This window comes from Anopheles coluzzii, chromosome 2 (assembly GCF_943734685.1).
Source record: "Anopheles coluzzii chromosome 2, AcolN3, whole genome shotgun sequence".
In the NCBI taxonomy this organism is placed as follows: Eukaryota; Metazoa; Arthropoda; class Insecta; order Diptera; family Culicidae; genus Anopheles; species Anopheles coluzzii.
In genome coordinates this window covers 74058788-74085586 of record NC_064670.1, presented here as the reverse complement: position 1 = coordinate 74085586, position 26799 = coordinate 74058788, and the positions used below count along the sequence as shown (strand labels likewise).

Below are 26799 nucleotides of genomic sequence, written 5' to 3'. Positions count from 1 at the left end.
ATAAAACACACACACACCTCCTCCTCCCCATGGTGTTTTTCGCAAGGTAATCCCGTAGGAGAACGCGAACGCAAAAACACACACAAAGCCACGCACGCATGCAGGCTAGCACACAAACACACACCCCACTCCTTCCCCCCTCGTGTTTCCCCCCCACCCCCTTTTGATTCCGTAGGAGATCGCAAAACAGCAAAAACCACACTCACAACCACGTACGCATGCAAGCACACATACACACACAGGCACATACCCCTACCCCCTCTCTTGGTGTTTTTCGCAAGGTGATCCCGTAGGATCTCGTTAACGCGAAGCCGCAAAAACACACACAGCCACACAGGCATGCACACACATACACACACATAGATACGCGCGCGCACGCACGCACGAACGCACGAGGGAGCGTAAATGAAGAACGTATAGAACCTACGTTGCCGATCTCCCCCTCCCGTGTTCTCGTTCTCCGACAAGACTGATGTGTGCACGTTTGTGCGTGTACCTTTGCCGTCCTTCCTCTCCTTCCTCATCCGTTGACCGTTCGTTATAAGCTGGAGGATGATTTCAGCGCTGTTGAAGAAATGAAAGTTAAGAATAAGATTACTCACTCTTTTTTGGTATGCTTTGAGTGTTATCAAAACTTACCTTATTGCAAACAAAATCCGGAATGAAGCTCCTCGTTTAGAATTTTCCGCATTCGATCACACCCTCGGCGATGCTCGACGCCATCAGTGGATGAAAGCAGGAAAAGAAACAAAGAAAAGCATTAGTCACCAACAGCATCATCTTACTCTCACACTTTTACATCGGTTGATGATTCTTACCTTTTCAATTTCACCAAAACAAACAGCGATGGAACCAAATTCCAGAACACCAAAATCACACACGATTTCTGGAGCAAACCGACACACCTCCCCCTCCAATTGTTTGCCACAGACTGACGTGTGTGTGAGCAGCAATGTTCTTGAAGCGGTGAACAACGATAAAGCATACACAAGAAGAAGCGAGACGGCTATACGAGAAGCGAATTACGCCGCCGCACACACAGCGTGCGTCATAATTTTATGCGCGAAAATCTTGAAATTTAAGTTATTCATGACAAATTGTATCGATATTTTCATACTCTGATGAAGTTTTACGAAAGATATGTAAAAACTTAATGTAGTGCAATTAAATTCAGTGCAATATCATTAGCAGAACATAACATTTTGATCTTCTTCTTCTTCTTTGGCTCAACAACCAATGTCGGTCAAGGCCTGCCTGTACCCACTTGTGGGCTTGGCTTTCAGTGACTAATTGATTCCCCCCATAGCAGGATAGTCAGTCTTACGTATGGCGGCACGGTCTATTTGGGGATTGAACCCATGACGGGCATGTTGTTAAGTCGTACGAGTTGACGACTGTACTACGAGACCGGCAAATTGATATTTGTTTTGATTTTTGACATTTTGATATTTGTTTGTAAATTCAGATCCTAGGAGCTAGTACTTTTTTGAACAATAAGTGTAGAAACACAAATTTTGTCATAGTCCAGAACAGCAACAGAGAAGATGTCGTACCCTGAGTGTGGAGATGTGTGTGTGTATGTGGTGAACGTTGCCACGACAAGCGTGCTTTAGGATACAATGCGTGTAGGAGGGGGTAAAATCGCTTGGCTCATTGAAAATACAGGCAAAGTTGGCGCGAAGCAAACGCAACACTGCGGATTGTGTGGAATCAGGCGCTAGATTCACCGGGCGATTGTGACAGTCATGGGACAAGGACACGGATCTCCGCGGAGCACACTCACCAGGCACACGAACTTGTCAAGGTGACGTTCGCCGCATGTCCGGCACTTCACTTCCTGCTGTCATCGAGCACACTCTTTTTTTCTCTCGCCGACCTCGACAACGAACGGACCTATTCCTTCGCTCCGCGAACCTTACAAATCCTCGTATCGACTTCGATCTCGATCGGACGTGCTCAACCGATCCCGAACAATCGATTGAAATAAACTAGTTTAACTCTCACAGGTGCCAAAAGAGTCAAACGGTTACAACCAAAGATCCCGTAACACATCGTACCTTTTATGGGCAGATTGATGATGAGCCACGAAATCAGGACGATTTCAAGAGGGATGTATACGTGGGTCACTACAAAAATGCAACCCCTTTAACATACCTTGATGACTGCGATATAATTACAGATGTTATTTCGAGTGAACCTCTGCATTTCCGCGATTATGGGATATCTCGGAAATCTATTCGGGAATGGTCGGAGGGAAAGTTTTCTGCCGCAACGAGGTGATCTCCACAGGTACATAAGGCAATTTCCAAGGACCTGGAGCAGCTAAAGTTACCTTTCGAATTCGCTCGAAAGGATCGAACTTTAAAATGAATAAAGTCCTTTCCAGAACTTGGAGCATAATTAATTCCTACACAATACTAGTTCGATTATTTAAAAAGGCAGGATAACAGATAGGAAGTATACCCATGTCATGCATTATTTTTGTGCCCTAACATTGTTGAACTCCTAAGAGTATGAGGAACATTGGCCTTATGCAAGGGAATTATTGCGACAATAGGTTATAGATTTCCCGAGCGTGTATGACCTTACACTAGTGTCAAGCAACGTTAAAAACTTGATACATGTGTTTGACGATGTAGACAGGTTTGGTCCATTGTACACATTTTATCGGCATACTCTTTCAAAGCGTTCCAACAAAAAATTAAAAAATAAATTAAGATCTGGCAAAAACTGCTTAGAACAGGTTGTTAATAGGCTGTTTGAATCACAGCATATCCAGTATGCCAAACTAGGAAACTTAAAATCATTCCCTTATGTTGAAAACAATGGTCAAACTGTATATCTCCATGCGATGGCAGATTGTACGTTGAAAGCGGACGACAGAAATCATTGGTTTTCGTTGAAAAATAACAATATTGCGATGTACAAAACAACATCCCAAGAGGAAGGTACACTGGTGGACATAAAAATAGGAACTTTTTTCTGTGACCGAAAGACATAGTTCTTGTCAGAAATATTTGGTAGCCCTGAAAAGGACTGTTTAAGTGGTTGTTGGGAGGAGGTGTTGCGGTGTTCCACTGAGCGAAAACACATTCTAACGGTCAATCTGGTGACCGTTATTCGCTATCACTTCCTGACAGCGTTTGGCCATATCGCCGATGAGATTACGGCATTCGCTTCTGTCTATGCGTTCCCACATAACCTTGCAGCGTGTCCATAGATCATCGGCTGAACGTGAAGGCTGGTTCTTAAGCTGACGCTTGAGAGTTGACCACAGATTTTCAATCGGGTTGAGGTCAGGACTCAACGCAGGCCACGGTAGAACTTGCACATCCTGGTTTGCCAAATAACATTTAACTGTTCGCGATGTGTGCTTAGAGTCGTTATCATGCTGAAAGATGTAATGCTCTTCGTCTCCGAATTGTTGTCGGGCGTATGGCAACATCTTACGACTAAGTATTTTTCTATACCCTTCCGAGTTCAGTGTCCCGTTGATACGGAACAAAGGACCCGTGCCGTGCCAGGAGAAGCAACCCCACACCATTACGTGGCCGCCTCCGTGACTAAGGGTTTTTATCGTATTTTTCGGATGATACGCCTGATTAGGAAAGCGCCAGACGTATTTAATGCCGTCCGAACCATCCAGATTGATTCTGGACTCATCCGAAAAAATGATTTTGCTCCACCAAAAGATGGATGCAGCTAAATGTTCTTCGGCAAACCGAATGCGCGCTTCTACGTGGTGCGGCTGCAGCTTACGAACCTTCCTCGGTCTCCGGGCACAGAACCCAGCGGCGTGTAAACGGCGAGACACCGTTTTCGCCGAAACTTGCAAACCAAGCTCCTGCTTGATACGAGTGCAAGTTTTGAAAGGATCCGCCCTGATCATCTCAACAATCTGCGCGTCAACGTCGGCCGTTGTTTTTCGCGGACGACCTGTCGATTTACCCGTAGTCTCGCTACGAATGGCGTTGTCCACAAACGTCCGCGAACGGCCGAACGCCTTGCAGATTGTCTTGATTGGCACGTTCTCACGATACAGCCCCTGAATGTGTTTTCGCTCCTCTGGTGTGCAGTGCTTTCCGCGACCCATGATGATTTTGTGGAATTTTTAAACAGCAACCTTTCACCTTGACCACTGATGGAAGAATGAAGCACAACACGGTTTGGCTCTCCTTTTATACTGCCGCAAAACGCTGCCGGCACTCAAAACTCAGATAAGTAGCGCACCAAAAATGAGAGTATAAAAGGCAAAATTCGGCTATTACAAATTCAGTACACCTCGAACTGTTGGCGATGACACACCTAGTGTATGCAAAAAAAACACACACATTTTTTTTTCCTATTTTAATGTCCACCAGTGTAGCATGTGTGTGCATTGGTACATTTTTAGCAAAACCTTTGAGAGTTTTAATGTTCCGTGTTCGTCCTTGATTATGAATATCCGGTCCACCAGCATGAAGGATTTAGATTTCTCCATAAAAAAGATACCAATCGAGGAGATAAAGTGCAAATTAGTCGCCGTGTATACAAAAGAAGCAGATGTTTTTTTTCAGTTCATCCGAGTACCACACAGCAAAGTATAGGTATTTTCTCCATCATTGTGTACTTTTTAATGTTTTTTAGCAATAAAAGATTCATTTATATAGTGTCGGACAACTCAGTAGGACCACTAATGAATTTATTATTCACTTATCATATTTCATTACCTAAAATGAATCAATCTTTACCAAATATTCAAGAAAACACTTTTAAAATGTTGGCTTTAAGGCTGTTTTTAAAGTCTGTTGATATGTAAACAAACAAAAATGTAATTGATGATAAGGAATGATAAGAAATGGTAAAATTCTTATCTTATGATAAGAAATGTCAAAATAACTAAAAAAAATTATACGCCAAAATAATAGGACCAGTTCAGAAAATTTGATTATTATAACCATTTATCATTATTAAATAACAGCTCCAGCGTAAAATTCGCAATGTGGCCAGCCCGTACATTTGAAAAAAATAATAATAACAAAACAGCCTTACCCTGGGCTAACTTGGCAGAATTTAATATTTGGTAGCATGCCCATTGTTCCGGATGACAGTTAGCATCCTTTTAGACATGGATTCCACCAACTCTTGGCAAGTCGATGGCGGAATGCTGTACCGAGCTGCCTTTAATTGCTGCCACAGTTTCTGTTTAGTTCGAGAACCTGGCGTTGGAAGCTTAGATTTAACAATCTGCCACAGATTCTCGATCGGATTCAGGTCGGGCGATTGTGCAGTCCAATTCATGACATCAATTTTGTGATCAACAAACCATTTTTTAACCGCTTTTGCGGAACGTTTTAGATCATTGTCATGCATCAATTGCCATTTCAATGACATCTCCCACTCTGCATGAGGCAGTATGACAGTTTGGATGATGTTTAAGTATCTGTGTTGCCTTATGATATCTTTTATCCAAAAGATAGGACCGACACCGTACCTAGAGAAACATCCCCAAACCATGATGTTGCCTCCGCCTTGCTTCACGGTTTTTACAGTGTACTGTGGCCGGAAGGAGGTATTCAATGTACGACGCACCCAGCGTTTCAGAATCCGAACCTAACAAATTCACTTTGGACTTGTCCGACCACAGTACATTTCACCACTCGTTGAGGTTATCACCTGCCTAGTCGTAGTGCTCTTGAGCAAACTGCAACCGGGCTTGAACGTGGCTCCGTCAAAGCAACGGAACTTTGCGGGGACACCGGCCGACCAGGTTGTATTCAAATAGGCGACGCAGCACTGACGATCACTTACGGACAGTTGCAGCTCGTCGCTATTTGCCCTGGCCGACTTGAAAGGCTCGGCCTTGCACAATCGCGTTATCCGAGTATCATCCCAAGCGGTTGTCTTGCGTCCGACCCGTTGATGTTTTCGTGCCCGTGCTATGCAGCGCGTTAAACAGGAATATTTTGGATCAGCCAAGTATTTCCGCGATTTTTTGCTGGGAGTACCCAGCAGCGGACAAACGTTTAAAATCTAAACGCTGTTGTAGTGTGGAGTGTGCATTGCGGCCCATCGTAGGAATTCCTTCAATTAAGCGCTTGAAATAGCTTAACGCATAGACGAAGGTACAGTATCGGACATTAAGATAGGACCCTGGTTTTTTCAACGCACCGTGCACTTGTTTTGCCACGTTACTTGTGTTTGGGTGAGTGTGTGTGTGTGCGTGTGTTTGGGTGTGTGTGTGTGTGTGTGTGTGTGTGTGTGTGTTTGGGTGTGTGTGTGTGTGTGTTCGTGTGTGTGTGTGTGTGTGTGTGTGTGGGTGTGTGTGTATGTGTGTGTGTGTGTTTGAGTGTGTGTGTGTGTGTGTTTGAGTGTGTGTGTAGTAGAAAGAGAGTGTGCTTTTTAATGTGTATTTGCAAGTGCTCGGGTTTGTGTCTGAAAAACGTAGCTTGCCATTATGTCATATTGCGTTGAAAGTATTCTGATAATGGGGGCCTTCACGATTCTAGTTAGTTTTTTGTATGGAGTTTGACAGTTGGAGGCTGAAATCATGTAAACAATCCATACAAAACCACACAAAAAACTAGCCTGCGATTTTCAGTCTAGAAAATTTTAGCCTAAACGCTAGAATAAGATTCGAGTACCTGCTCGAAAACACGGGTTTGTTTACATTTATCCCAAGGTGCATTAAAGAAATCAGGTGATCGAATCTGGAATCAAAGTGTATGTAGTCCAGGTGGTCTCATAGCATTTTTTATAACCAAATTAGAATATCACTTTTCGTCAGAACGAGTGAAAACTTTTGCTCCAACGAGCTTTCTGGAGGCTTGACGAATACTCAAAACACTCTTACAATCTTCATTCAGAAGCAGAAGCGATAAAAAATCAGCCTTCTTAATTCATACACCTTGGGATAAGCCCACCTGTATATTATACTCACTTAGATAGCTGATCGAAAACAGCTATACAATGCAAACAGCTGACAGGCTGAAATTTCAGCCTACGAGCTTCAAACGGAAAGGGCCCCAATGTGTGTTATCATGTGAAACAGCGTGCGTTTACACTTGGATAAAAGCTAAAGTTTGCATCGACAGTAGCTCTTGTTCCTCGGACGACAGCGCAGGTGTGCTGATTGATGAATGTGCATGCGCAGCGATGCAAAATGGACACGCGCACAATACCAATGAACTCGGCATTCCCTCACAGGTGTTTCTCCAGTGCACGCCATTGAAAGGCCTTCGTGCATCTCTGCGTTGCACGTTGTGTGCGCATGGGAAACTTTGTGCGTGCATTGAGCTGGCGCGCAGGTGTTCTTTTCGATGTGCGTTTTGTTTCATGAGCGCGGCAGTATTCTGTTCTCGTTTTGAATGAGTAGATGCTCACTCGCTTACTCATTGATAGTTTTTATCCATACGCTTTTTTTGCTGCTCGACAACGATGTGATTCATCGCGTATAAAAGCAGAACGCAGGCAGTGCACGGCATCAGTCGTGTCCAAGTGTTTAACCAGTGTGTTCTTGACGGTCTAAGCAAGCAATTTTTATTACAATGGGTCGAGGTAAACATTGTACCGATTATCAGCGCCATATCATTAAGCGAATGGCGGCTGCTGGCATTAAGCGCAAAACGATCGAGTTCGTAATGGAACGATCGCGCACTTTTGTGGCAAACGCGCTTCGGACAACCGAAACGTGCTTAGACAACTGAAACGCGCTTGGACAACCGAAACGCGCAAGTCAACCGGACGTCCTCAGAAGACCACGGCGAAAGAAGACCGTAACATTGTTAATATATCGAAAACACACTGATCGCGAGGGCGGTGGTCCTGCTTATCACACCAAAAACCTAACCCAAAACACAAAAAAACTACTTACAAATCTATCCGAAACGACCTACTTGTGAAACAAACACACACATCAATACACATTCAAACATACATCCACACACACACACACATGCACACACACATGCACACACACACATACACACACACACACACACACACACACATACACACACACACACATGCACACACACACACACAAACACACAAACCACACATAAACCTGTCCCAACGGGTGCATGCTGCGTTGAAAACACTAGGGTCCTATCATTCTGTCCGATACTGTACTCACCACAATTTCGTCTCTCAGTGCAAAGGAAGCTCGAAACACTCAAGTGAGTGCCGTAATATTCTCGCATTAGTACATTAGCGCACATGTTACTTAAAGACAGTGCGACTTGCCGTTAAGCGCTCCTAATATAAAAAATGTGTACGCATTAGTTCACTAATTTAAGTTAAGTTATCCGATAACTTAAAAACATAACATACTGATATTTAATAATGATAATTTTTTTTTTATTCAGGAGTAACGGTCCAAAAAGGCCATATTGCTAATAATAAATGATTAGAATATTAAAATTTCCTGAACTGTTCCTATTATTTTGGCGTATGACTTTTGGGTTTTTTACATTTCTTATTATTACTTTTTTGTTTGTTAACTTACCAACAAACTTTAAAAACAGCCTTAAAGCAAACAGTCTAATAGTGCTTTTATGAAAGTTTGGTAAAGATTGATTCACCTTGGGTAATGAAATATGATAAGTGAATAATAAATAAATCAGTGGTTCTACACTGGTTTATCCTACACTGTGTAACTTCAGTGGGAGTATTTTTTTTTACATTAAGTTTGAACTTTAAAGGTTATGTTATTCGTGTTCACAAAATGCTCTGTTGCGCGGTCCACTTCGGCGCAAGCCTTCCTGATTGAGACGACTCTGGACAAATCGAAGTTTATCTTTAAAAAAATTAGCCATCAATTCATCGTTCGCGGACACATACCGATTGTTACACAATGATTGGAAACATTTCACCACCTTTCTTCACTTACGTAGTGGATGCTTCTGCTTCTTGCCCGTGCCAGTCCAGGAACACTGTGCTTGGAGCTGTCTGCGGAAGATCAAATCCTTTACTTCAAAGAGTCTGGCGTTAGATTCCTCCATGGTAATGCGATTGTTCTCCCATCTCAACACACTTTCAACATATGCTCGCTCTGCCAGCTTATCTTCAAATTCCACCTACTCTTCTACGCTGTCTAACATGTTGAATTGGAAATTCTCGTCATCTGTTGTCCTCTGGCGTCCGCACACGTTGTTTTCAACGTCATCCCAAGTCACCTGGAGCAGTGCGATATCTTTGTCTCGCCGAGTAAACCGCTTTTCCAGTTTGTCCACGGATGACTGTAGCTAATCTACCTTCTGGGACAGCAATGTGACGAGGTTGGGTGTCCAAATCATTGTGTGGCATATCTGCTATAAAGAACATATTATAATACACACTATCAGCTATAGACACATAGTGACACAATCTTAGGAAGCCAAACCACACTATTGTAACACATTCATTACACATTCAGTAAAGCAGATTATACAATATCAACGCAACCAAAAGAATTCAGGCCACACCGGTCATAAAAAAATCAATTGTGACACACTTAACACAACTAACCGAAACGTACAACATAAGCAGGAACAGTTTATGCATTTTAACCCACACAGCAAATTTTCTCATCCTGCTTCAGTAAAGTTTTTTACTGAAACGGTTCAGTAATAGAATATTTTACTGATTTTCAGTATGAATGTCATGTTTTTACTGACTTTCAGCAAAACAATTTACTGAATGCATTTCAGTAATACACATTTTACTGAAAATCAGTAAAATAAGTGTCAAATTAGTCGTTTCACTGGATATCAGTAAAACAAATTACTGAAAATGCAGCAATTCATTCTGTCAAATCGACCTGTCAGTCAGATCATCAAAACAAAACAATGCGGTAGCCACTTGCTCGTGATGTGCAAAAAGTTGATTTTGTAGGCGCTTACAGGCACCCTTGTGAAATTTCAGGAGATATTTCGGATTACGGGATTAATTTAGAACAATTGGCAGCCGTGTTGGTTTGTAAAATGTTTGCTACAATTCACTGTGCTTGCTGAAATTGCGTGGTGTCTGTGAGCGCTTACTGAACCATCTACACTTGCGGCGGCAAAATACAGTATAAAAACTGTATAAAACAACACAAAACATGTATGAACATGAATTGAGGAACTGGGAATCTCAGCGCATCAATAAAAACTCAATTTAAAATAAATATTTCATCATTTTTTAATCGCTACCAACTACTGAAAAATCAGTAATATGAGAATGACTTTACTGGGATTTCAGTAAACGATCTGTCATTTTGGTGAGCACCGGACATTACTGAATGATTCAGTAAACATTCTTTTTACTGAAAGGATTACTGAAACTTCAGTTAAAAAAATTTCAGTAAAATTTTACTGAAGTTCAGTAAAAAAAGTTTTCTGTGCAAAGCAGGAACAGTATAAGCATTAAACCCAAAACAGGAACTTAGTGACAAACACCATTGGTTTTATCAACAAAAGACAAACGAAACCAGCTTAGTGAAAACAATAACTTTCCAACATACAACCCTGAACCATAGGTGCGAAACCTTTAACTTTATTTGAGTATAAATAAAACCAACTCCGATCATGGCAGGGCAGATTCGTTCGGACTGTCAGGATAGGATTATGCCCATCCAACATCTATCGACTTCTCATTTGAAGAGTTTAGGTATGTCCCCCTGCCCAAGGTAAAGCCTCTAAACTCCAACGTTTCCAGTAAGGGAAATCTCCTAAAGGCCGGGCTACATTGATCGTACTCCGTGGTGTAATTTTGATATTCACTAGCGCATCTGGCGGCGGCTGGTGGAAGCTTTTTTTGGTCGTCGGGGGAATGGTCGTGTTGGATCTCAAAATTTATTAGTTTTTACACCGTTTTTTATGCGAAAACGGCTGAAATACTTGCACAATATGTTTGTCTATCATTTAGAAAGCTTTTTCAGTCCAGTTAAAGTAAAAACATAGAAAAATAACATATTTTCTGGAGCGGCTCCACATTGTTAAGCAAAATGCTTCGGTCAGCCGCCGCCAGATGCGCTAGTGAAAATCGAAATTACACTTACGAGTACGATCAATGTAGCCCGGCCTTAAGGGTTTCTGTGATCGCCTGGACGATCAAATGTCGAAAATCCGCATCGAAACAGTATCCACCACAGTTCTGCTTATTTCGGCAAACGATGACCTTCCTCAAACGATGTTTGTAGGCCACCCTGGCCAACGCGAGTTCAAAGTTAATACATGGCAACCGTCCCAAAATCGAACAAACCGTGACTACCTCAAAGCATATCATAATTGGTTCCGTTTTGGAAAATTTGGCCAGAACACGATTTGATAGTGACTCTGGTAATAATGCTGGCTCCAAAGTCGGTGCTGCTTCTAGGTCAACCACGGTAAACCTCGAAACATTAGAAGGTGCAGCTCGACACGTGGCTGAAGCTGATGACGACGGTGATTTTGACGGTCCAGCTGAAGATGATCATGGTTGGGGCGGTGCAGTTGATGATGATGGAGGTTTTGATGGTCTAGTTGATAGCTTTAGGGGCCCCGTTGATGATGATGGTGGTTTTGGCGGTGCAACTGATGATGATGATAGCTTTAACGGCATAGGTGCTAGCTTTAGCGGCCTAGCTGATAGCTTTAGCGGCCCAGCTGATGATGATGGTGGTTTTGGCGGCCTCTTGTTGATGATGATGGCGGTTTTAGCAGTGCATTTGATAAAGATAAGTTTAGCGGTCTATCTGATGATGATGGTTTTCCGCGCATTGCCTCATTCATCGTCGACATCATTCCAGCTGATAGTGTTGCATGCTGTTGTGCCCATAATGGTTTTAAGCAACGGGTTAGACAGGCAAATGCTATGGAGATTTGCCCCCGTTCCGCGCAACGGTACGGAATGCGTATTTAAGCACGGGTTTATTTTGCGAATTCTCCCTCTTCGTATTCTTCCGTTTTAACAACGAAAATTTGCTTTACCCCATTCTGTATGTATCTTTTTTGTATTGAACTCAATGCTGTAGGTACTAAATGTTACCCCTCACTACAGTGTCGATAACCCTGAACTGATCTGAAATCAACCTTTTCCATGGTTGCCCGGCGTCTTCTATTCATTGTTTTACAGGTGCACAATTTTACCTAGTTTTTAAATCAGGTGAGCTTGAACACTCTCACATTTTATTACCTTTTCCGGTAGGGAATAAAACACAACGACATGTTTAAAAAAAGAGCAAGGAAATACGCATTTCAGGATTTTCCACATGTACTGTACACATTATTTTCTGTTGAAATTCTAATCATGTTTGCAAGAGTATCCTTCTTTTACAAAAGTAAACCGTTCTATTTTGAACCATACCCTAAACGACACTTATAATGTTAATGCTCTTATTCGATTTTGTACTTCACAATCACACCGCTATGTAACGGTTATTTAAAAGACATTGTAAGCGAGCTCTATAAAATAATCGCCTTCAACTTGGTGTTCAAGTAGTCTGACTAAATGATTCGTAACGTGGTTGGCACACAACACCCGATTGGTCGATCCAGAATCGTGAGGGGATAGATCACTAGCATGTACCCGTAAGTACGTTTTTTCCTTAATATCTGTACTAATATAAAAATCTGTTACCAGCTGATCTTCCTTCAATACCAGGGTAGCATGCATGCAAGAAGGATACGCTTCAACGGGAAAGATAGAGATGAGTACTGCAATGGGCGGTAATAAGACAGATAGATAAAGATATACCTTTTTTCCTTTTTTTCAATCACATGGCACGATCAAATGGTGCCGCCATTTTATGCGCGCACCGGAACAGCACACCAATTACGAGAGTAGCTCACTCCGCGAGAGAGAGTAACTCATTATCAATACAACCATTGAAACGCGCCGCCATAAAATCAAAACAAAGCGCTCAAAAAAGTCGCACAGGCCATTCATCATGACTACTTTTATGACAGATTGCGTCGCAAAATGTAAACATTGCTCGTGTGGCGGGTTTTGTAGTGGTGTCATTTATTTTGTTTACACCCTGTACCGCATCGTTTAGTTTTTCATTCTTAGGCCGACATGCGGCCGCGGACTTCCGCTTGCTGAAAAATGTATGGATATGATAGTTCGGGAATGTTGCCGTTGACACTTTGTATATGGGTTTGACAGCAGGTGGAATTCCGGTCCGTGTATTTTTGGCCTTAAATGTCCTAAAAGTAACTAATAATCATTCCCCGAACTGTTTAGTACATAATTTAAATGAAACTAACATGTGAATGATGAGAATGATCCAAGCTGCAGTCCAAGAAGTGCGAAAGTGACAGCTCTACAGTAAAACTACTTACAACTCGCTGAACATGTCTATGTAATCCTCGACAACCCTGTATCACGCACACAGCAAATACCTTCTCACATTATTTTGCCAGTTTTTCTAACAACAAATTATGTATTCAAGTTCAAAAGGCTGGTAAGTGTTTTTACACATTCTATTAATATGTTATGTGAGTTTTTGTGGGCTGCGAAGGGTTCAAATAATTGTCTGTTCTGTGTAGGTGTAGCTCTTCCCGAATCGTGTCCAATGTCGCCGATTGTTCAGCACAAAAATTGCAGGTTATGTGTAAAGGTATAGATTACGCTTGTATGCAAATCACCAAAATATGTTATGCTTTGTAGACTATGGATCATTTCAATGAAAAACGACGGCTGTCGCCAAGCAGAACTGCAGATTGCTCCTGAGGCGAAGGTAGCGTCGACGCCTCGCTTAACGTTGGTTAACACTTTCACCGCCAGCCTGACTGTCACAGTTTTTGAGTGAGCACGTAGCGCATGGCAAGAGAGCGATGAGAGCGACAGTTTCTCGTGCGATTGTTATCACTCTTTTGTTTCATTGCGATAAGTGGCGTAGCACATGTCGTTCTCGTTCTCTCTTTCCTACCTCATTCGTTCTCAAGAGAATCACTGAGCGTCAGATGCAAAGCTTGAACGGTGAGCAAAAGCGTCATGCGAATTTATATGACACGGCGCTTAAAGTGTTAAGCAAAACCTTGCCCGCCAGGGCCATACGCCGGTAGCGAGCCAAGCGCAGCCAGAACCTTCTGGGATGGGCTCAGCGATCGCACGGCTTCCTAGCTCGTTCCGAATAGTTCGAAAGCCAGCACCAGCAACGGAAACGGCAGCGGCAACGGTAACAATAACGGCCGAACCGGTTACAACAACCGCCCGGAATAGCACGCATACTTTTGTATGCGCACCAGGGCCAGCGCACCACCGTCGATCAGCTCGATGGGCACAGTGCCCAAGAAAGTGCACCCGATAGCTTCTATTGCATGCAAAATAACCTCTCACACTCCTGCTTCTAATCCAAGGCCGTATGCCTAACCCCATCCATCCAGCAAAGAAGCAATGCTTCCACAAAGCATGTCCAATTTCATGGACACTGTTTTAAAGAAGCTGGATGGTATAGAATTAACAATTCAGGAGGAGCGCCAGGAGCAGAAAGCGCAACGAGTAAAGCTTGAGATCTTGGAAGCTGCCGTGCAGCTGATGCAGCCTAGCCTGAAAAAGCACGGGGGCATGCTACAGATACTCAAGAACTCGACTACCACGGCGGAAGGATTTCTCAACCAGATCAGAGCCACCATTTTTGCCGAGCCGCTTACTTCCACCGGAACAGTGCCAGAAGGCTTCTGTGTGAAAGCAATGAGTACCGGAGAGCAGGTCGTCGAATTTGAACAAAAATTAGCTGACAATGAATATTTTAAACATGTGGTAGATTGGCTGCGCTATCACATAACTTCAGGTAATTCGACCACAAGAATGACGCAGGCGCTGAAAGCTATATTCAAGCCGGAAGCTATCGCGGCGTGCGGATGGAAAGGCGCGAAGGGGAAAGATGCGCTAAAAGATTGTAATACAATTTGCCTACTGTTTGAAACAGTAGGCAGTACAACAAAATTTACAGTAACACACCTAGGTGTGAAAAACTTTCTTGTAACGAAGTTTAGGTATGGGGAGTATAATATAAAAAAGAAGCTTTAAATATTGCTGAAGCAAACAATGATACGGAGCAACAGCAGGAGGAACAATATTTAAAATTTAGGTTTATTTTTTTCCATTATCTAGAACTAGTGTATTGTATTTATATGTAGTGCTGTATTTTCCATTGTGGATAGGATCAGCTAGGATACGCTTTTTTAAAACGAATTTCATAACTAAAGGAGGATATGATTGTATTAGTGTTCTACCTACAGATGGACACCTTCTATTTGCTGACGACTTGAAGATATTTTTTCCTGTGTCCTCTATTGTTGATTGACAATCGCTTCAGAGCTTTTTACATAAATTTTCATCTTGGTGCTCGTCTAATGAGTTAGTGCTTTGTCCCCCTAAATGCTGTGTTGTCTCTTTTGGTCGTCCTAACAGAAAAATTTCATAGAACTACTTTTTTGGTCAAACTCAGATAATAAGAGAGTCTTCAATTAAGGACCTTGATGTTTGACTCGATGACATCCTCACATGCAACTACCAGATCAACCATGCTGTTGCTAAAGCGAACAAAGCTCTGGGACTCATAATTCGTCTTGCCTCTGAGCTGGGTTCGATCTATATTGGATTACGCTAGTCTTGTGTGGACCCCGGCTGGAGGTGCCGCTATGCAGAGACTAGAGAGAGGGCAGAGTCCGCCTGTGCCCTCTTATTGTCTCCGCTGTCGGATGTTGGGCTTGTTGGAAATAAAATCCCGACATTTACACGCGCAGTCTTCCTTCATTGCAAGCCTCCTGACCTCCAATATCGATGCTCCTTCGCTCCTCAGTTCTATTCCTATTCACGTTCCTTCTCGTCGTCTCCGCGACAGACCTCCCATTTGTATCCCCTCCCACCGTTCTGTTTTGGTCATAAAGAACCATTTTGGAGAGCTTGCGCTTTTGCGAATGGTAATTATAATATCTTTCTTTCGCGAGGTAATTATAATTACAATTACATTATAAGTGTAATAAGCATCTACTTCGTGTTTTAATGTTTATTACTTACAGGTAGATGGAAGCTGATAGATGGAAGCTGGTAGCCCTTCAGCAGCGGGAACGGGCTGTGTTTCGGCATAACTCCGGAACACCACAAAGGATCGACAGCACGGTTCGTGTAAGTGTTCGGATTGATGGAAGGTTTCTGTTAGCTGGTAGGCTTTCTATCACGTATAAGTATTATTATCTCCTTCATGTTTTAAAGTATTTTATTTTTCTTCAGGTTGCTGGTAGCTGGTAATCCTTCAGCAGTGGGAACGGGCTGTGTTTCCGCATCCTTCCGGAACGCCACAAAGGATCGACAGCACGGTTTGTGTAAGTGTTCGGATTGATGGAAGGTTGCTGGCAGCTGTATATTTATATATTTATATATACAGGGAGGCATCGTAGCAGTGATACGCCTATTCGAGTACTCTTTTTGTGTTTTCTGTCACTGTGTGTCAAACTCATGGGTATATTTTGACAACTTAATTAATGACATGGATTAAGCAGAAACTGTCCCATCTCAATTTAAGTCGATTATTCGTCTACCGGGCAGCAATCAATACGAGGAGACAGGCACGATTGTTCCAAAAACAGAAACCGGGCAAAAAACGGAGTGTCCGGACTCCAGCGGTGATCCAAACGATTTATATTAATATATATCCGTGCAAATCGATTAATCGGCAACCGTCCGGTCCCGAGATCCCTGGATAATCGACGTTCTATAAAGGTATATACGGGTACCCATGTACATATTGCCCGTAAAAATATTTATCCATTTACAGTTATGTTATATACAGGGTGTGCGGGCTAAATTTGACACCTGGCATTTGGGTTTATATCTCAGGGTTGAGTTAACGTATCGAAATGATTGATATGTCATTCGATTGCTAAAAGTTGTGCGAACAAGTATAAAAAATGTCCAGCTCCGTAAATATGTGGAACCCGTCCGAATTGTACAAGCGCGTAACGTGTGTTATGATGGTTCGTGCCGGCCATAAGAATGCCGAAATTCGGAAAAAACAATACGGTGGCCAATGGGCGGCCGTACGTTTGGCAGCAGGATTCTGCACCATGCCATACGGCCGTAAACACGCCAATGCACAATGGGCAGTTTAGAACAAATTGCGGGATAAAATTATTTTTGCAGAAATGGTTAGTTTTTATCGTTTGTAGTAAAGTATTATGATAGTAAATAACATTTTATTTGTAGTTCGCATCCATACCACCAGGTGGCGCTACATAAAATAGTGTTTTAAGGGATCTTTGTTTAGTTTTATTAAATTTGTGTGTTTTTTTCTTGTATTATTTGTTGCTAATAGTATAAACCATTTTAAAATATACTGTAATGTTCCATAATGAAGATTAAATAAATAATAATAATAATAATATATAAACAAAACATAATAATTTTGAATAAAATAATTTTTTCTGCATTGTATAGGACAATTGTAGCTAATTCTCGTCACTTTTACTCACAGGTAGTACAAATATTAAAAATTTACACACACAACTTAGGTGGATGCTATTACAAGCTCCTGACGTCTAGTTCACTTTTCTAAAGACATGAATAAAGGCATTTAAATAATTGGATAGAGCAGGTGCATTGAAATAAAGTACTTCCCATATTCGTAATGAAAAGCAGCACATATTGTTTGTCTTTGAATATTCATCCAATACCTTTCCAAGTGCTGTACTGCCTTCAGAAGGGGTAATAAAACTACAAATTCCTTCTTGGTTTTACAACTATCTGAAAAAATCAAAACTGTACGATAGCTACAAACTAAGTATTTACTTCATTTGTAAAGTTAAACCCTGTCCTTGTTTTAGTGCGTGTAGCTACTGATATTGAACTGGTTAACGAATCAGAGGAATACAGCTCATTATACAAAATGTCCTTCTGGATGCATTTTCTTTCTTGCAAAATATTCTTTGTAGCATCTCCCCTCTATCCTTATATTTAGTTTGTCATGAGTTTTGGGAGTTTCTTCTCCCAAAACGCCAATAGATGCTACTGCATTCATAACGTTTTCCTGTTATGCGTATAATTTAAGAATTATTTTCCTTATCTTCTTCTTCTTCTTTGGCTCAACAACCGTTGTCGGTCAAGGCCTGCCTTTACCTCTTGTGGGTTTGGCTTTCAGTGACTAATTATTGATTTCCCACCATAGCAGGATAGTCAATCCTACGTATGGCGGCACGGTCTATTTGGGGCTTGAACCCATGATGGGCATGTTGTTAAGTCGTACGAGTTGCGAGTATTTTCCTTATATCCTTATATATAATCTGCAGTAGGACCCAAAAGGTATTTGGTTCTGATTTGCTTCATTATATTTAATGATAAAGTTAGGTTAGAATAGAAATTTACATATTAGATAAGTACATGTGATGAAACTAAGATACACAGGTTCGTAATTGAAAAGAAAGTTGATCAAAAGCACGTAGAATATATTTTTGTAGAATACACGAAATACGCTACACTAGGCACCTATGGAGCCGCCTAGTTACGCATGTGTCTGTTTTTAGAAAAAGTTGATGTGAAAAAACTTCAATAAAATTCGCGTTTGCAAACTTTCGCAGAATATTTCTTCACAGATTGATAGTATATATATTACACTATGATGTGACATATATGAGACAACGCCACTCTACGCCACTTTTATAATGGCATCAAGTCAAAAGTTAAAATGATGAAAATTTTCAGGAGGTTTCTTCAGTTATTATCGTACATTTATATTGCATAAAATTAACTTAGCTCAAAATTTTTCATGTTTTTATAAAGCTGACTAAATATCCTTTATAAAATGTCTAAACTTATCAAAATCGGTTCATATTTGAAAAAGTTACAAAGGTTCAAAGTTTTCCAAAAAAGTGAAAATTTTTCTGCGTTTTTTTTACAAATCTCGACTTTGAGAGGTGTTTTCTAGAGAACCAGAACAGATAAAGAGCTCATATTTGGTATTTTTCTTAGTTTAACCCTTAGTATTAAAACCTATTATTTGGAATTGCGCTATTACAAAGTTGATTTTTTGAATTTCATCCCGGCAAATGCCCATTGTGCAATGGCCAACTGCCAATTTCGACCGATACACCAGCACTGACGTTTGGCTCCCAAACCCAGCTTCCCTGACCTTAATCCTATGGATTAGGCCCGTGTCTGTGCTCCATCGGATGCGATTTTATCGGAAGGCCTGTCAAAATTTTATATGGAATTTGACAGATAACGTCGGACGTGCGATTTCGTCGTACGACGGAATCAAAATTTTTTGATTTCGTCGGACGCCGCATCCGATTTTATCTGTCAATCTAAACTCAGGAATATAAACTCAGAAAAGAGTTGATTTTACAAGAAATGTTAGCGCGAAAGTAAACAAACACAATCTTGTTAGAGCCATGGCGAATTCACGTGTTGATGATGAAAAACTTATAATTTTGGTACAGGAGCATCCTTTTCTTTGGGATCTTCGCGATTCGAGGTACAAAGACAATTTTTTAAAAAAGAATACATGGGATATGATCGGAAATCAGCTTCAAATAAACGGTACGTATTATCTTCATCTTGAACGAAAGGGAGCAAGAAGCTTTGCTATCGAGGATGGTCGGGCCTAACACGGTGTTGGTAAAATTGTCACTTGTTACATGGTTTTGTTAGCGACATCCTAAACCCGGAAGCAACTACATCCGAAATCCTAAAGCAATAACATCCGAAAATGTCCAATAGAAAAACTGGAATAAAGAAATACCATCTGCACATTCTATGACACCGGCAAATGGAAATGTGTGATGTTGAGTCCCACTATCCTAAGCAGTTCAGAGCATTTCAGACGCATTTCGCTGGCAGGTGTATTGGTAATAGCAGATTATTTCATTTATTTTATGTTTTTTTAGCCTTAAAGCCCCTGCATGGATTCTTGCATGAGGGACCTAATTTCTATACTAATTTCAAATATCACATCCCTATAAGCATAATTCCATGCAACCCTACCGTATCAATTCATGCCAGCCTACCGAATAATTACCGCAAAATTCTTATGTACGAATTTGTGTGTTCTCATACCATTTGTTCTATAAAGAAGTATAGTTCATGAAATTGCTCCAGATGAAACTAAAGATAGATGTTTTTGATTGCACTTTTTTATTAATAAATTTCACTTTTTATACCACATGAAATTTTACGAGCCAGTATTGAAAGTAACATCCGAAGAAATGGTGATATTTTGAAAGAAAATGCATTGTATTATTAACACCACAAACTATAGGAAAATTTCTGCACCACAACCAGCCATTTATCAGGAAACAAAATCATTTTAAAATGTTTTTTTCAGTAACTATTTTGAAATAAGAAAAAATTGAGAAAAATATATTTTACCGAAACATGTTTACGTATCATAGATCTATTTCTAGCATTATATTATATCAATCGATGTGATTAAAGAAGTAATTTTTGAAATAATCTCTTAAATCCGTTGCCTGGTGAGATGAATGGTTGTTAGCTCTATTATAATTGATATCTGAAGCCCTTGTGTTTTTAGCTGGATTTGGTAGTGGTTCTTTAAATTCCATACAAATATTGTGTAACAAACATGTTGTTTGGACTATTAACGTGACATGCTCTGGAGTTACTTGTAATTCTGTTTTTAAGCATCGCCATTTAGCGACTAGTATGCCAAAAGCACATTCAACGCAACGTCTTGCTATGCTTAACAATTCATTGAAATGAAGTTTGGCTGGATCTTCACTATCTGGGTAGGGACGCAGTAAAAAAGTTTTCAATGGGTAGCCTTGATCGCCAATGAGCACGTGAGGCACATCTTGTCTAGTGCCAGGAAGTGGCTTGGGAGGAGGAATATTCAGGCGATTCGACTGTATTAGTTGATACAACGTTGATGACTTAAAAACACCACTATCACAACGACTCCCATATTCACCAACATCAACGGCTATAAATTTGCTATTGGCATCAGCTACTGCTTGCAAATGCAAAGAAAAATATTTCTTGTAATTGAAATATTGAGTACCGGATTTTGACGGTGCCTTCACCCTTACATGTTTGCCATCGATGGCACCAATGCAATTAGGAAATTTCCATTTGTTAAGAAACTCTCTTTCCACTTTGTTGAAAGCTGACGTTGTTGGAAAAGGAATGAACTTTTCGTTCAATGTCTTCCAAATTGCTTCACATGTTTCATAAACAATTGTACCAATCGTATTGTGAGCGATGCAGAAAGTGAACGACAGTGATTTGAACGGCAATCCTGTAGAAAGAAATCTGAAAAATAGAAGAAAAAAACATTGTTTAGACATTGATATTAAATCATTTTTCTAGTGTAAATACTATTTGATCTGATTATAGCACTACATAATGCAGATGCGAACGTATAAATTATTAACTGAAATTGTAAATTCCTTTAATATTTTAGGTATCGTCGCCAAAAATAAGTGGAGAAATTTACGCGACACATTCTCGCGAAAACTCGCTGAACTAAATCAGCCATCTGGGTCGGGATATAAGCATGTTCGATGGAAGTACTTTGAGCAGATGAGCTTCCTGAAGGATACGCTTACATCCCGACCCAGATCGGGAAATTTGGAAGAAGTAGAAGGTATATATGAATATAAAAATGTTTGAATTTTGATATTTATAGTAACTAGCAATTTTCTTTTGCTATTTTTCTAAACAGCCACTGCTCCGGAATATCTCGAAGAATACGTTTGTGAAGACGACTTATTTGAAACGGAACCAGTTGATAATTCGTTAAAGGAGGCAGCCGGAAAAAAACGGCGACAAGATGGTGCTGTTTTGGAGGAGTTAGTAAACTTAGAGAAAGAGAGACATAATATATTAAAAGAGCATAAAGAAAAAACTGGCAACTACCATGCTATGATGAGTTTTGTTCCTCTTCTGGATTCGTTGTCAGAAGAGGATCAAATGGATGCTCGTGAGCAAATAATACAATTTGCTCATAGGGTTATTCGTGAAAAAAAAGGATATTATAACTAGTTAAATTAGTACATTACTAGATGCTTAACAAATTATTATGAACTATTTTTATGGACTAAAACTAAGACAAAATAAAAAAAAGTTGAACTATAGTGGAACAGTTGTTATCGATTACTTTTTTTTAAATATAGTTAACCATATAGCTCTGCTATTGCCACATGTTTACGCGTACGCCAAGTAACAGCAACGCAACATTACTGTGCGGTGTACCCAGCAACAGCAACCAGACTCCTGCGTGTCGACGCGCGCATTCGGCCAGCACTTCAGTAATACTCGATTGAACAATCTATCCTGCCAGCTTGTCCACCAGGCGACCAGCCTGTCAGCTTGACAACCCGCCATCCCGCCAGCCAGCTCGCCATCGAGCCAGCCGATGTCCAGCCAAGCTGCCACTCGGTTCATTGGGTTTTGTTCAAGTTTAGCATTCAACGAGTCAAAACGAAAAAGTTATTTTGAACAATCACGTCACACGCTCGTTTACGTTATTTTATATAAAAATATTTGAAAATAAAATATAAATAACATATACCTGAGAGTTACCATCAATCGTTCTTCCGGAGAAATATATGGAGTATGTGTAGGCAACTTGGCGATGAAAGGTTCTATCTTTCTCAATATAAAGTAAAATGTTTTTTTCGACATTCTCATATACTGGAAAAACTTGTCTTCTTGTTTCAATAACTCGGGAAATAACACATAGTACTGTCCATTTCGCTTACGATGTTTCCACAGATCGTTGGTTTTATTGCGCCGTTTCTTTAGTAAGATGTAACGCAAAGAGAAATTTGTACTCAACATGACCTCAGAGTCAGAATCCGAATCCATCTACAAATAAAAAAAATAAGAAAAAAGTTTAGCCCACATGAAAATGATTGATGGTTATGATAATTGATTCGTAGAGCGCCGTTATGCTCAAGAATAAAGTAAAAGCTGTAGCGATTAGAAGCAACAGAGATACCCGTTAAAATTAATATTCTTGCTCGACCTGGATAAGTTCTTCGTTTTGATAATACTCTTTGTCATTTAATTCCGAAAGTAGTTGCGCTGAGCTCTGTCCTCTAGGTGGTGCACTGATAACGGAAAACGTATTGGCGGGGAAATTTCCGTGGGTATCAAGTGTATCGGCAATATTTGATAGTGTTCAAACGTTACAGAAGGTATCGTAATTGACCCAAAGGCTTCTCCTTAGCTTTGTGCAGCCGGAGTTTCTGGACGGCTCCAACAGCTCCGACAATTCCTTTTCCGGACGACTCCGACTACTGATTAGTAGTTCTGGACAACTACGGACGGTTCCAAGTTTGGAGTGTTGGAACCTACCTTCTGCTTCTGATTTTCGCGGAGTCATTCGGAACCGATTCTGGATTTTTTTTTATGAATTTGCCTATCACCCATGTGTAATACCCTTGATCGGAGGAAGCAAAACATCCAGCCGCATGATGGAGTTGGAGCTGATCTGATCAGAAATTCTCATCGTGGAATGGTGGCCAACAAAATCAACGGCATCTGGAACTCAAAAGAAGTTGGAAAGTTTATTTCATGAGTAACCAAAATGATTTTACCTGTGGTGGAAAAAAAACTAGATGCTAGAGCCATTATGAACCACACTGTTCTAGATTTCATTGCACAAAACCAAATGCATTACTGAACAAACATAAAAACAAAATATCTCAAACTTACAGTACATTATTCTAATAGTTAACTTACGTTTAAGACACTTCTATTTACAGTCAATAGAACAGAACAGTCTTTGTTTAGTTAAACGAATAGAACAGCCTTTTCTCTGGTTTGTTTATTCTTCGATAATGTTTTGTTTTCCTTCGCCAAACGTCAAACTCAAAATCGCAATGCGAATCGGAAGAGCACAGACACCATTTGCGAATCGCATTACGATAAAATCGCATCCGATGGAGCACAGACACGGGCCTTACTTTGTGTGGGGCACAGTTGAGCGGGACACCAACAGGGCGTCCTGCAATACCAAAGCGGAGCTGGTGGCCAGAATCAAGGCCGTGTTTGCAGCCATCCCCAGAGACATGGTTGTCCGGGCTTGCGCGCGGTTCCGGAAGCGGGTGCTGGCGGCCATCAACGCGGAGGGGGGATACTTCGAATAAAAAAATGCGGCAAACATGGTAAGCTAAACTTTGTAAAACATTTTTTTTAATATTAACATAAATTTGATAAAAATTCCTTTCCTATTCCCTAAGAAACTGTCAAATTTATCTCGAACACCCTGTATGTATATATAACGACGATTGCGTATACACTTTTTGCCGCTTTTTACATTTTACATACCGTATATGTCGGTGCCGGTCTCGTAGTACAGTCGTCAACTCGTACGACTTAACAACATGCCCGTCATGGGTTCAATCCCCAAATAGACCGCGCCGCCATACGTAGGACTGACTATCCTGCTATGGGGGGGAATCAATTAGTCACTGATAGCCAAGCCCACAAGTGGGTACAGGCAGGCCTTGACCGACATCGGTTGTTGAGCCAAAAAAGAAGAAGAAGAAGATATGTCGCAGAATTAAGAAAATAAAATTGGTTAGCCGGATACAACATGAGCTTTCGACCCCTGGTCCAGTTAAAATGAATTCTATCGCCAAAGAGCGGATGCGATACCAATTATCGTCAGAATTGTCAAATGCTCGATGTTTTACGTAGAATTTGTCTACTGGTCGAAACTGACTTTTTGATTTCGAGAACGATCGAATGAATAATCCGTATGCGATGCCAACGTTTGGTCTGTAGCGTTTTATTCTAGTTTTCAGCGGGTGGGGGGGGGGGGGGGGGGAATCAGTTAAAAACCTGGAATAAGAGGTCATTCTGTTTTACTCCTAACTATTTAACTTTGCAGTACTTACATCATAATTTGTACATGTTCCCGAAGTACGCGAACGTTTATCCAATATCAAATCAATGAATTTATTTAGTGACTATAACATCTCATTAAATGCTACATTACACGAACATTTGCTATATTTTGATTGAAAACTGCGTGATTCGACGTCCGAAATTAGACCCTCATTAATAGCGCATTTCGGGGACAGCCTCTAAATTCAATCGCAATCTCAATCCCAATAGCTATCGCAATCAGAATCCCAGTAGAATCGCAATCCCAAACGAATCGCAAGCTCAATCCCAATCGCAATCCCAATCGAATCGCAATCCCAATCACAATCCCAATCCCAATCCCAATCCCAAACGAATCCCGATCCCAATCGAATCGCAATCCCAATCCCAATCAGAATCCCAATCGAATCCCAATCGAATCGCAATCCGAATCCCAATCGAATCGCAATTCCATTCCCAATCAGGATCCCAATCCCAGTCCCAATCAAATTCCCTATCAGAATCGCAATCCCAATCCCAATCAGAATCCCAATCGAATCTCAAACGAATCGCAAACGAATCCCAATCGAATCACAATCAAATCCCAAACGCAAAGGAATCTTTTAGAAATTCAAATCCTACAAACGGGATCCGATCCGATCGAAATAAAAATAAAAATAAACGTTTCGAATATTGTTGATGGAACGAAAATTTTCCGTTAGACTTCCCAACTCCGGATCACTTTGGTGAGGCTGGCGCAAGTGGCAGAACAAGGCAACCACCACAGCAGCAGCACAGCAGTAACAACAGAGACGACGAGGTGCCTCCGCTATCTCCAGATGAGATTGCCAGCGGCATCAAGCAGCTTAAAAGCATTAAGTCTGCTAGCGGTGATGGACTGGCGGCCGAGCTATTCAAGATGTGACCGGAGAGGCTTACCGTCGAAATGCATCAGCTGATCGTGAAAGTCTGGGAGCAGGAGGAACTACCGGAGGAGTGGAAGCTGGGTATTATTCACCCAGTCTATGAAAAGGGCGACATGCTGGATTGCTCGAATTTTCGAGCCATCACAGTCCTGAATGCCGCCTACAAGATCCTGTCCCAGATCCTGTTCTGCAGACTTGCACCCCTTGCTACAAATAATGTCGGCAGCTATCAATCTGGGTTTATTGGAGGCAAATCCACCACAGACCAAATTTTCACTCTACAGCACATCCTCCAGAAGTGCCGAGAGCGCCAAATCCTTACGCAACACCTGTTCATCGACTTCAAGGCGGCCTAAGACACCATAGACCGGAAGGAGCTATGGAGCATCATGCAGCGGTACCACTTCCCTGGGAAGTTGATCCGACAGTTAGAAACATCCATGAACGGAGTGCAGTGCAAGGTGAGAGTGACGAACATGCTTTCAGAATCGTTCGAATCTCACCAAGTCTGAGGCAAGGGGACGGACTCTCCTCTTTGCTGTTCAACATCGCTCTAGAAGGTGTCATGCGAAGCGCGGGCTTCGACATCCGGGGCACAATTTTCACCAGATCTCTCCAATTCCTTGGCTTCGCGGATGACATCGACATCTTCGGACGTACAACTGCGGCGGTGTGCAAAGCGTACACCCGACTGAAACGCGAGGCCGAGAGGATTGGATTGAGGATCAATGCGACGAAGACAAAGTTTCTGCATGCCGGAGGCTTTGTACTAGTGTTGGGAGATTCGGGATTCGGAAGATACGAAGATTCAATCCCTAGAAAGATTCGATCGGATCCCGTTTGTAGGATTTGAATCCATAAAAGATTCCATTGCAATTGGATTTGGGTTGGGATTCGTTTGGGATTCGATTGGGATTCGATTTGGATTTTGATTGGGATTGGGATTGCGATTCGATTGGGATTGGGATTCGTTTGGGATTGGGATTGAGATTGTGATTGGGATTGCGATTCGATTGGGATTGCGATTGGGATTGGGCTTGCGATTCGATTGGGATTGCGATTCTACTGGGATTCTGATTGCGATAGCTATTGGGATTGAGATTGCGATTGAATTTAGAGG

The 26799-nt window shown here is 41.3% G+C and overlaps 2 protein-coding genes across 2 annotated transcripts in view; both read left to right on the top strand.

Moving 5' to 3' along the window:
* Nucleotides 1-26799, top strand: part of LOC120961211 (uncharacterized) — a 272641-nt gene that overhangs the window by 135111 nt on the left and 110731 nt on the right. The window lies entirely within an intron of this gene.
* LOC125908355 (uncharacterized) lies at nucleotides 19173-25678 on the top strand. Its single transcript, XM_049611069.1, has 3 exons — nucleotides 19173-19518; nucleotides 21341-21523; nucleotides 25476-25678. Exons 1-3 carry the CDS (start codon nucleotides 19314-19316, stop codon nucleotides 25676-25678), a joined length of 591 nt encoding a protein of 196 aa, XP_049467026.1. The 5' UTR covers nucleotides 19173-19313.